A 12,979-nucleotide genomic window follows, 5' to 3' on the forward strand; every position below is an offset into this window, starting at 1 on the left:
AGAGGCTTGGCAAGAAATCGGCGTGGTTAGGAGCCTACTGCTCCACCGAGAGACCCAAGAACCATGCAACTCCTCCTCCTTGTTTGGCCGGACACTCCCACCGATTATCTACGGGTTAGGGAAGGAAACAAATCCAAACGAACATACCCGACTCTACGGTGGTTGTGAGTTTATTGGGCTGGGCGTGACGGAATGGGCGTGGTTAGGAGCCTCACTCCCATACACTGACTGTGAACTACATTCCAGCGGGAGACCCAACAATCATGCAACTCTTCCTCCTTCTTTGGCCACGCCCACCGTGGCCACGCCCACCGATTACCGTGCTGTCCAATGAGACACCGACGGTGATCATTTGTATTTATCCAAAAAGTATTAAGTAGCGAATTATTATCCAAAAGCTCACCTGGATCAAACATCGCACTGGTACTAAACACCCCGATTATTCCGTCCGGATTGCTGTCATTTAGAAGAAATTCAGAAATGTAGGTGATTTCCAACGATCAGTCAATTGACTGATTTTTGGAAAATGCAGAGTGCTATGGATCGTGTTTCGTGATCAAAAGATTTTTCATTCTGTTCTCGAAAAGCGTAATATCCACTAGGCTGACACTTCAAAAGTTAGGTTTTGATTATTCTTCTTTGGATTTTGAGTGGTGTAATTATTGGAAACGAACAAATTGCATGAAAAGCAAACGATCCTAATTTGCCTTTAAGCAATGTTAATTGATGACGACTACGTCATGAGACAAAACGATGACCAAGACGATAACGATGACCACAATAACAAGGTTGAAAACAAAAGCTCTGAGATGTTTCCATTCATTTTATTACAAACGATTACAAGTTCAAACAATAAACAATATATACTGTGTCCCCATCCCAATTTATTTCAAAATTGATCACCAAAGAATTTAAAATACAACAAATGTATATCCAAAATCCAAAACACGTGACCACCATTCACGTGACCTACCCACATAATCGCCATGTTTGGTACCAAAACGAGGCTGAAGTCTCAATACACGAATTTCAAATTAGCATTGAAACCGAAGCTCTCGGTGCTAAGCTATGAATTGAGGAACTTTTCTTGTTTTAATCCTCTTAACAGAAGACAGCACTAGGGCCCTCGGTTTCAAGTGCTAGTTTAAAATTCGTTACTACAATGACTATTTCGCATAGTTACTATGTAGCTTACTAAGCTATTGATTATCCATTCAAGAATCAAAGGGACCACTGCCTAGAAATGTACACAAACAAAATACCACTTTCATATAGCAAATGGAAAAAAAAATACTGATAATATAAAAACAACACTTTTGCACAAACAATAGTTGTTGCATAGCAGGGATGTGTTTATAATTTCAAAGACTGCATTTAAGAAAAAAATGTCATTACTATACCCATGTGTGGTAATGGCATTTTTTTCTTAAATGCAATCTTTGAAATGAACCTTTGTGTTCAATTTAACGTTATTTGTAATCTTCATATTGTCATTTTAAGGGCATTTTTGGTGCTTATTTGTGTTTATGCTCATGCAAGTTTCCATATTCAATAGCAAAACTGTGATGTCATTCAAGGCAGATCTGCTTCAGCACAAACAGTCGCCAGAATTCTAAGGGTTTTAGGGTTTCATTTCTGGTCAAGTATACGACAGTAAGACAATGAGAAAACTTTATGCACACATTTTTATAATAAGCCGAAGTTTGGGTTTACAGTTTGAAGAGAAACGCCTTATCTGAAGGGCGTGTTTCTAAAGTGACATCACAGCAACAGCGCCCTCAGTTGTAAAAGCATGAAACATTTTAAATGTATGAAAAAGTGCTCTTTGCAACATATTTACCAAAAAAGGAAGTCTCATAGTTTTGATACATTTTCAGAGGAATGGATCATTGCTACAATTATGCTCCAGTGTAAAATTCATTTCATGAACCCTTTAAGAATTGAATAAACTAAAACAATTGGAATTCTAGCCTATAATACACGACTATAATCATCCCCGACTAATAGAACTACCTCTACTACTACAAAGGTTTAGAATAGAGATAGATTAAATTGAATAGTTTGTATATAAAAAAATATGTACAACCACAGTAAACACCCATCTTTGAATAAAATATTAACATTATATATGAATAGTGATCATGCAAACATTTACAATATAATGCAGTATTATTAAAACACCGTTAACCCAATTCAAATACGTCTTAAAAAGTTGGAAATTTAGACATCATGTCACTTAAAAAGTGTATATTTTCATTTCGCTGAAGGGGGAGGGGGGAGGTTGTTAATTGAGTTTTGAGATTCGCCTTGATTTCCATTACAAATTCTTAAGCACCACAAACGTTTGCTTACTGAAAAATGTTCCTAAAAAATTTTGTTATCAGATTAATCCCAGTTGAGATTATGTTAGGCTCTTTACTAACACCAGGTAAAAGAAGAAGAAAAACTTGCATATTTTAACATTTTTAATAAACATTTATACACCAAATAGATTCACACCTGTAAATATTTACTTTTGTACTTATACTGTGAAACACTGTACAATAAATGAGACTTTACAATTTCAAGGCATATAGGATCACTTGCTATTTTTTTTCCATGCATTTTATTTGCATCCAATAACACCACTCGAAATCCAAAGAAGAATGTTCAAAACCTAACCTGTTGAAGTTTCAGCTCAGTGGATATTACCCTATTTGAGATATACCCTATTTAAGTTTTTGATCACGAAACACGATTTTGTCAATAGTAAGCTTTTTGACAATAATTTGGCAGGTTACTTTCGGGATAAATGCAAATGATCCTATATGCCTTTAAAGGTGCTGTCATGTCATGGATGGAAACACTGATCTTATACTAGGAAGGGAGCCCTCGTGTGGATACTTTTTGTTAGTTTGTCAAGTGGAGTGATCAGTATTGACCAAATCAAGGAGGCTTCTGTTCCTAGATCTAAGCGTTATGTAAGCCGCACACTGTTATTAAGATGGCTTCTGACTAGCACCCCTTGAAAAAAAGACATTGACAAAACGGGGAACCGCCAATATAGAACTGGATAGCTCAGTTGGTAGAGCACAGGAACGGCAATCTGGAGGTCGCGGGTTCAAACCCCACTCTAGTCAATTTCTTTGTTCAACTTTAAAATTATTATTAATATTGTAAACTTGTATAATTTTTAAAAAGGGAGATATTGAATGACACAAATAGCTGCAGTCTGAGTTGTATGAGGCTTAAACATTACATAAAATAATCAATTAATTACAATACACTAGTTCTCATTGAATCAGCCACTGAGTTGTGTCAAATATAAGTTTCTTCAGCAGCGGTCATTGTGAATGAGTAATCTAGCACATGCTACTGCAGCCATCCATCGTAAACAAAATTCAACTTTCCCAGTCACAAATCAAACTAAGAATTCTCAACCCTTCGCTCCCACATCCTCATGCTTAAAACACGTCTATTTCTATAACAGGCTATTATATATGTAATTAGAGTAAATATTCAGAAATTTCATTAGAAATCCTTTGACCCGACCTAGGACCTCCGAGCACAATATTTACAACCTCCTCATTCTCTACCTTAGCCACACCCCTCCCACTTCTACTTTGTAATCCAACCATTGGTCCGTCTAGTGATGTCGTTCAGATGTTTTTCAAGACCTCACACAAATGATCGCAAAATGGAACATCGGATTTGGTTTAAGCCCAACATGAACAAACAAACGCTTTGATTTTTAACAGACACATAAGTTGGGTTGTTTTAATGATAAAATAGGATTTGAAAATAACCATTTAATCGGGGCAATGGATCTCTAAAACGACTCAAAAGTTGATTCAAATATTGGTGTTTTTTCATCAAATGAAGAAACTAAGCTAGTTATTGGACTTATTTTGTCTCTGAAAATGTAAAAAACTTATCTATCTTACGAGGTATGGAAAGGTATAGGAAAGGTCTCAACCACTTTACTGGGTCCATGTCAGTGATTACCAATGAAGCAGCCAGGCTAGCATCATGGCTCCAACCATCAGGAACCAGGACGTCATCAGTGTGCTTGCTGAACCTCCAGGAGGTCCGCTGACCGCTAAGATGAGGAAAAGAGAGATAAAAGAGTAATAAGGGATGGTTAAGCTGGAGGGGAGGGGGAGTCCTGGTTCAACACTGGATCTGGATTTGGTTTCCCAAGTGCAGTCGGTTCCGATGCCTTGCAACCATGGTCGGGCTATAGCAGTAGAAAGCACTATCAACATGAATCAAACCCAGTCTTGAGAAATTGGCAACTCGAACTCCAAGCCTAGAAATTAAAGCTTGTCTCACGTGCACAAAAGAAGACATGCACTGTATTCAAGCTAATGCACGCATGGGTTAAGCTTGGATTTTCTTTGGTCAGAGTGTCAATATTCCCAAGCCCGGATTCCATTCATCTTGTTGGTAGCGCCCTCCACTGCTAAGAACTGGCTAGGCTTGCCAGGGAGTGGGACCGTCTACATGAAGGGGACGAAATCAAAATCCAGTCTAAAGCCAAGACAAGGGAGGGGAGGAGCCTAATCCAGAGGTGGGAGGAGTTACATTCCTTAGACGATCTTTTAAGCTAGATATGACTATAGATCATCAATAGACCTTTCCCGCCTGTCAATGAAACAGTGCCCATTGACCAATTAGTTTGCAACCTTTGGTCAGGTGACCACAGTAGCTCAGCCAAACTTGGTCACAAGCACTTTGAGAAATGTGCACAGACCAAAGGTGGGCGGGGCATATGACTGAATCTGGACTTCTCCATTTGGTATTTTAGAGCTTGGATGATGACTTTTGTTGGGTTTGCCTCTCATTGATGCAATTTATTATATGCATAGTGGAGCACTGTATGCTGTATGCTAATATAAGTACTTTCCAATAGCCTGTGAGAAAAACTTGAGAATTTCACTAATAAAAGTGGAGCTCGAACCTACAACCTCCTGTTGACTGCTGCAGTTGTCTTTACCAATACACCACTTGCCGCAGTGGCTTAGCGGATTAGAATAGGATATCAGATTAGAAACACATTAGATTCAACATTGGGTTTTTGCCCTGACTAAGCACTGCTTACTCAGTTTTGTCTGAGGGGTTGCGAGACAAATTCACAAGCTTACTCGGGTGGGACTCGAACCCATGACCTCCTGTGCACTGGTGCAAACGTCTTACCACTCGCCCAGTGGGCTAGCTGATGCACATTTCATCTTATAAAGAATCATGCGGACATATATCAATGGGTACTACAAGCAGTGTCTTGGGGATACAGTTTGCATCAGTTGTTTTAGCCCAAAAGTTCTGTGAAACCTGGCCCCGATTCTGCGTTTGTCCAGCAACTGAGATACTCACGCGTTCGGCAGGTGCTACCGGTATAGTTTGGTGGACACACGCAGGTGTACTGATTCTGGCCAGTAACTGAGCAGGTGCCTCCGTTTGCACAGTAATTGATGGGGCAGGTGGTCACGACAATAGCTGTCAAATAAAACAATTAAGTGTTTTTGGCGGTACAGAGAATAATAGGCAGTGTGCTTTGGGGCAGTACAGGGAGTAACAGGGTGGTTTGGGGCAGTACAGGGAGTAACAGACAGGGTGGTTTGGGGTGGTACAGGGAGTAACAGGCAGGGCGGTTTGGGGTGGTACAGGGAGTAACAGGCAGGATGGTTTGTGGCAGTACAGGGAGTAACAAGTAGGGCAGTTTGGGGCAGTACAGGAAGTAACAGGTAGGGCGGTTTGGGGCAGTACAGGAAGTAACAGGTAGGGCGGTTTGGGGCAGTACAGGGAGCAACAGGCAGGATGGTTTGGGGCAGTACAGGGAGTAACAGGCAGGGTGGTTTGGGGCAGTACAGGGAGTAACAGGCAGGGTGGTTTGGGTCAGTACAGCATATGGAGAACTTTGCCACCCATATGTGCATAAAATCAAAGCCCTGCATGCTCTGCGGTCACACACAACGGTGCATTGACCCGGCGACCTGCACAGCCCACTGCGTTGACCGGACTATACATAAACAGCAGGTCGATCCTCAGAACAAAAGCGATGTCTGATTTGACAAGAAAAGTGCCCCTTGTTCTTCTCAACCAATCAAAACGGTTGTTACATGAATGGAAAGCTTATTGTGTTATCTTTCAGAAACCGTGCGAGGTAATTGTATGCGACCGGGTTCACACGTGTGCTGTTCGAAGAAGTAAACCCGCACCCTCAAAAATCGGGGAAATGTGCCGTGACCTCCATAGGAAACGCCTTTAACCATGAAGAAATTATATTCATTTGAAAGAGGAAAACCTATATTTTATGATGCGATGCGAGGAAGTAAGTTTAACCAACATACTTTCCGCGTATTAACGAAAGTTTGCTGAGAGCGCCTAGATATGAGCCAGTCTTCCCACGTAAACAGAGCTGCACTACTGGCGAGTGAGCAAATGCTCCCTAGTTCTCCATATGGAGCAACAGGCAGGATGGTTTGGGGCAGTACAGGGAGTAACAAGTAGGGCGGTTTGGGGCAGTACAGGGAGTAACAAGTAGGGCGGTTTGGGGCAGTACAGGGAGTAACAAGTAGGGCGGTTTGGGGCAGTACAGGAAGTAACAGGTAGGGCGATTTGGGTGGTAGAGTGACTACATGTAATAGGTAATTGTAACAGTCAAACAATATTACAAAAAATTATTGCCCTTCTTTTTTTTTCTTGATTTGAAAAATGGAACAAATCACAACAGTGTATATTCTACTGGGAGTAGAAATGGACCCAACAATAAACTCTAAGCCTGCTGATCAGGGGTAACATAGTTCAATGCCGAAAATTCGAAAATGGAATTCTAACTATGTCTGACATATGATTGAATAGAAACAGAGTGGGCAAAATGTGTCGATCAGCTGTTTCGTGTTTGTAAGGCTGCAAGCCCTCCAATGTTTCTTATATTCCGAAGTGACAATACAATAATTTTGCCACACCACGACGTGACAGATCATCCATGGACTTTTAGCAAAGGACATGTCACTTCGTGGTTGCTGCAACTATCCAAGATGTGTCACTTAGTGGTGCGACAAACAAAATGGACAAATTCTGTGACTGAAAAGCTGACTTACGGACGTCACAATTTACTCCCATGTAACTTCCCCTACACGTGCACCTGTACGTGGAGCCAGACTGGATGGAACATGCCCCGTTATTTTTGCAGGGGTTTGGCACACAAGAGAACTCTCCTGTAATTGACATTAAAAAAACAAAAACACAAAGTTATTGCCACTATTAAGGATTGATTTGTAATTATATCTGAAGGCTAATCTGGAGTGGAGACAACTTCATCTCAATTACCTGATGCATTGTGTTTTACCTTGTGATCACTTGTGATTACCTGTGACGACTTTTAATGACTTGTAGTGGACTTATGATTGCCTTGTGATGACTTGTGATGGACTTGTGATAGACTTGTGAATGCCTTGTGATGGACTTGTGATGACTTGTGATGACTTATGATTGATTTTTGATGACTTGTGATTGACTTGTGATTGACTTGTGATGACATGTAATGGACTTATGATTGACCTGTGATGACCTGTGATTGACTTATGATTGACTTGTGATGACTTGTAATGGACTTATGATTGACCTGTGATGACTTGTGATTGACTTATGACTGACTTGTGATGACTTGTGATGACTTGTGATTGACTTGTGATTGATTTGTGATGACTTATGATTGAATTTTGATGACTTGTGATTGACTTTTGATGACTTGTAATGGACTTATGATTGACCTGTGATGACTTGTGATTGACTTATGACTGACTTGTGATGACTTGTGATGACTTGTGATTGACTTATGATCGACTTGTGATGACTTGTGATTGACTTGTGATGACTTGTGATGACTAATGACTGACTTCTGATCACTTGTGATTGGCATGTGATGACTTGTGAAGACTTATGGTCGACTAATGATTGACTTATGGTGACTTGGGATAATTCATGGTTGACTTGTGAATGACTTGTGAAGATTTGTGGTTGACTTGTAATAACTTGTGATTGACTAATGATTGACTTGTGATTGACTAATGATTGACTTATGATAGCAAACTCTGATCCTTACCCACTTCACAGTCCCTCCCGGTGTACCCATCGTAGCAAGTGCATACATAACCCAGAGTTTCGTCATCGTAACACCATCCACGATTCTGGCAGGGAGTACTATCGCACAGGCTGTTGATCCCTGATGGCAGACAAACAAAAACTCATTTTAAGGCAAAGTATCTTCGCAACAGGAACTGTATAAACCAATGTTTTGCTGTGGACAAGTTGACCTATCTGCAAGCAGTTTAGTAGGACCATTAGTATGAATATCCCATGGCAGGATCACATGAGGAATGTAAACCTCTACGCTAGCTTGCCGAAGGTGACGAAAACAATCTGGAAACGCCGCCTCAAGCTTGCAGGGCATTGCGTCCGTCACCTGGAGCTGGCCCCTAGCCCAATCATTCTCTAGGAGCCCACATGGGGAACTGCCTCACGTGGGAGAAGTCTGTCCTTCATGGACATGCTGAAACAGGACACCGGCTTGGTCACCGCTGAGGTGCGTTCCCGCATGCTGGACCAGGACATCTGGACCGAGATCATTGGGAGGGCTCAAGCTGCCACTTGGCCTCGACTTGATTGATTGAGTAGGACCATTGCACCTAGTATGCTGTCCTTTTTGAGAAAAGAGGAATGACCATCATTTCCGAACAATGGTTGGCACTGAACCATTGGGCTATCAATGAAAACCTATGATTTAGCGTCGAGAAAATGAAGATGCTTTTTCACAGTTTTCTAAAAAGGTAAAGGGCTCGCTCAATGACGGCAAGCTCTGCAGAACTGCAACTGCGTATTTTATGCAATCAGATCACGCATTGCGCTGTGTTGAAAATGTTCCAAACACGCGCACTTGTTGCTCGAAAAAGTGTTCGAAATACGACGCAGCCGTAAGTTGACGCTCAAAATGCTGATACACATGGATGGTCGGTAGGAAATGACGTCATTTGAACGAGACCTGCATCTACTGAGCTGAAATTTGGACAGGTTAGTTGTAATAACCTGCTTCAGCTTTATTGTGCTGGTCCTTAAATCGGCAAAACGGCAAAATTTTGCAAAAGGTGTCCATTTCATACCTTTAAGAACTCAATCAATATTTCAAGATTTTTCTTTTCGATTTGTACTCACGTGTTTCACACCTCTGCCCAGTGAAATCAGTTGGGCACTGACACCTGTAAGTGCTGCCCGACTGTGAACAGACGCCGTTGTTCAGACACGGTGCCGTCGAGCAAATACCTGTCCAAAAACGCCAAGGTGAGCGACAAAATCAAATTTTGAAAATGACAGATTTAGACCAAAATCCAAAATGAACTAGATCCTGTATTTGGAATCTCTGTATGTATTGCACATTAAAATTATTAAATTTGAGAAGTTTATCACTGAACTTTTCCACATCAATTAGTCTCAGATTGTGAATAAATTCACAGTTTTGGAATAAAAAGTTTTGGTATAGAGATGATAGATGACTGCCAAATATGGTCCAGCGATCATGGCAGGTTTTTTTCCAGACCCAATCACAAACTATGCCCAACTTCATTTACCATACCTAGTCTAACAAATGTTAATGTTCAAAACGTACACATTATCATTATTACCCCTGCTTGCTGAACCAATAAAACATTCCTTATCGCAGAGTATACATCTTGATGATGCAGCCAATTCCAGCTGCGAAGGGCTAATTCAAACAAAATATTGACCTATACCCTCACAGGTACCCATATGAATCCTGCGTGGGGAAAAGCAATAGTAGTAAAGTGCCTTGCCCAAGGACGCACGTACCGCAGTCCCTCAGGCTGGACTCGAACCCACAACCTGCCGATCTTGGATTGGATGCTCCAGACCCCGAAGCCACGGCACGCCACCAATCCATTACAGTAATAATTATTACTCTTGATTGGACATTTGGGAGACATCCCCATAGACTTGTGCACAAAATTTTTCAAATTTAAATGTGCCCTACCCAATATTCCCTTGTCCCTTTTCCACGAATTTCGGTTTGTTTACTAATTAGACCACGAGCAACAAATATAAGCTAATTGCGACAATAAAATTGTGCCTCTAAAGGGGGTGTGACATTAGGGAGACATGAAATATGTCCAATGTCTCCCATCGTGCAAAGAAATTACGATAACGTGTCTCCTTAGTGATACCTTTACGTGTAACCTAATGACCATAATTTATAACTTTTCCAAAGAAAAAAGGCACCATATGCAAACATTCCTTCATGGTTTTCCTTCAGAAACTTGCCTATCTCACAGAAGGAGCCAGTAAAGCCATTAATGCAGGTACACTGCGGAGTGACGCCGTCGACGGAGAGTGAACATTGACCGCCATTTTGACATGGGTTAGAGGGAAGGCAGGGATCGACTGAAATGGAATGAATGACAAGAGAGGGAGGAAAAAGGACGTGTGAGAATGTAGGGTATGTGGGGAGTGACTAGTAGGTGGCATGAGGGGGAAAATACGCGAGACTTTCTGGCAAAATGAGACAGAACTGGGCAGGGGTTAAAATGAGGGTTTGTGGTTATTAGGAAAGAGAACAAAATTCTCCTTACAATACTGTTACTTGCACTTCCATTGACAAGTTATGGCTGTTTAAGGTTCGCAGTTATCGACATGTCCAAACAGTACAATACTGAGAAAAAGACCTTTAAAGTTTCTACTGTTTTGTAGTCGTGAAAATAAAAAGATGCTATTTTGTTTCCTTTAAACACTTTTATTCCGTGATTTTTTTATACTATTTCTTTAAAATATGTGTAATAGACATGTTAAAGATTACAAATATCAGTAAATCTAAAAATTGAACAAAATAACCCTTTTTTTCCCCTTCATTTTCTCCACTACGGCCTGTGCCCAGTTTGATCTCATTTTGCCAGAACGCCTCAAATATAGGGATTCAGGTAAATGAAAGGGGGCTCAATTATGTATGATGAGGTACAATTATGGTGGGAAAAGTCGATGCATGAAGACTGAAGTCTTGAACTGCTGGTTCCAATATTTTGCAAAAAAAAATAGGCTAACACAATGAGCAGAGATGTGCATGTAGCTGAGGAACTTGTGAGGGATCACATGGCATCATAAGTCCTCCAGTCACAGGTCAACTCACAAGCTATTTAAATGAACTTTGATAACATCATTCCTTGGTGATTGTTCGTCCTCTGTTACTTCTGATTTCAAGGGCCCATGTTATGTAATTTGTTTAAAAGCAATTATTGAAAATGCACCTTTGTGTCCCATTTAACCGTATTTTCAATTTTCATTTTGCCATTTTTAACTGCATTTTGGCGCTTTTTGGGCCGGTTCTTTTTATGCTAACGTAAATTTCCATATTCATGAGCAAAAGTGTGACGTCATTTCAAGCGGAAACCTCAATGTTACAGCTATTTCAGCACCAAAGTTTTGCAAGAATTTTGGATATTTTGCTGTTGTAAATTTCCTTTTCTTTGGTGATTTGGTGGGTTTTTTTTGTATATAACAGTAACCCAATGAGTACAGTTTTCTCACAAATGTTTTCAGTGAGAAAATTTTGGGTTCACAAATTGAACCCAAAAAACCCTAAAGTGAACAGTGGCTTCCTGAAATGACATCACAGCAACAGCGCCCTCATTTGTCAGGAAAAGTATGGACAATTCTAAATGTTTAGAAAAGTGCACTTATCAATAAAATTAACCAAAAAGGGGTGTCAACGAAAATTCATACATTTATAGGTAGCGTCCATCATTTGTAATGTGTGCATTATGTCCATTTGAAGCAACAAAAGTGCTCAAAATCTAAAGAAGGGAGCTGAACAACTAACCTGATGAAGTTTCAGCTCAGTGAATGCTGTATATTCCGAGAAAACAATGTTCTAGGATCTCGATTTCAAATCAAAAGTTGTCGAATCATGTTTTGAATTGGGCCTGAATTCAGCGTCTGAGACACATTCTCACTGAGCCAATTGCAGCTACGCAATTTCGCGCACTTAATCAACGAATTACAGCAACCGCGCGCGTGCAGGTCGTGTCATCGCTTGCATGCGCTTCGCTGATTTAAAAACAAACTACTAACGGAAATTTCCAACGATGCGTCTTTAGATGCATCATTGGATATGGCCTTTTTTCATTCATTTCTTCAAAATGACAGCATGCCAGGAAGAATAATTTAGTGCCATTACTATCTTTAAAGCAAGTAAAATTTTCAACAAAAAATTAAGTCAGTTACTTTTTGGATGGCTGCAAATGATGGACTGTACCTTTAAGAGGAGTAGAAAGTTGCACAAAATATGTTCCCCAGTAAGATTCATGTCATAGGCCCTTTACCACTAGTGTTTTGTCTCGAGATTTACTTGTGATGGACTTATGATGGACTTATGATGGACTTATGATCCATCACACGCACTTCAACTACAACACTGATGAGTACATGACTTTCTTAAATAAAAAGCAGTTATTCGGAAAAACAGAAGTGACAATTCAGAGATTTCACAGACGACATACCATCTTGACAGAGATCGCCTCGATACCCTGTCGGACAGACACAGGAGAAGCTGTTGCTATCGCTGGAGACACACTGGCCGTTGTTAAAACAGGGTTGCCGCGTACATGGATCGACTAAAATATAAAACAACACAGAAAATGAGATTACTAATAAATATTTTGCTCGCACAATGTCCAGCCAAGTTTTTCTTGACCAACTTCCTTTAACGACACAGAAGAAGTGTTGGCATTCAGAAAATGTTGAGTTTAAAAGTGACAATTTTGAAGAGCAGAATACTATGAACATACCCACACTGCCTTAAGAAATGCACATGAAGGACTCAACCCAGGCAAGCATAAAGAAAGCATTTGATGACACATGCGGAAACGTATCACAAAACCATTATAATCAAGGCACTGTACTAGTATTTTGCCAACCCAACTCAATTTTTTTATAATGC

At 40.4% G+C, this 12,979-nt stretch overlaps 1 protein-coding gene across 6 annotated transcripts in view; it reads right to left on the minus strand.

Moving 5' to 3' along the window:
- Window positions 1-805: 805 nt before the first annotated feature.
- The window catches only part of LOC119737924 (fibropellin-1-like), a 50,640-nt gene continuing 38,466 nt past the window's right edge, over window positions 806-12,979 (minus strand). For 5 of the 6 annotated variants that reach the window (XM_038212587.1, XM_038212590.1, XM_038212591.1 and 2 more), the window contains 7 exons: window positions 12,540-12,653; window positions 10,312-10,431; window positions 9,193-9,300; window positions 8,087-8,206; window positions 7,083-7,199; window positions 5,353-5,475; window positions 806-4,078 (listed from right to left, as the gene is read on the minus strand). In XM_038212587.1, coding sequence (XP_038068515.1) covers window positions 3,981-4,078; window positions 5,353-5,475; window positions 7,083-7,199; window positions 8,087-8,206; window positions 9,193-9,300; window positions 10,312-10,431; window positions 12,540-12,653 — 800 coding nt within the window. In that variant the 3' untranslated portion in view covers window positions 806-3,980. The remainder of the gene's footprint in view (window positions 4,079-5,352; window positions 5,476-7,082; window positions 7,200-8,086; window positions 8,207-9,192; window positions 9,301-10,311; window positions 10,432-12,539; window positions 12,654-12,979) is intronic. The other variant, XM_038212588.1, reaches the window with a different exon arrangement.

The sequence above is a fragment of the Patiria miniata genome, unplaced genomic scaffold (assembly GCF_015706575.1).
Source record: "Patiria miniata isolate m_02_andy unplaced genomic scaffold, ASM1570657v1 HiC_scaffold_3, whole genome shotgun sequence".
Classification (NCBI taxonomy): Eukaryota; Metazoa; Echinodermata; class Asteroidea; order Valvatida; family Asterinidae; genus Patiria; species Patiria miniata.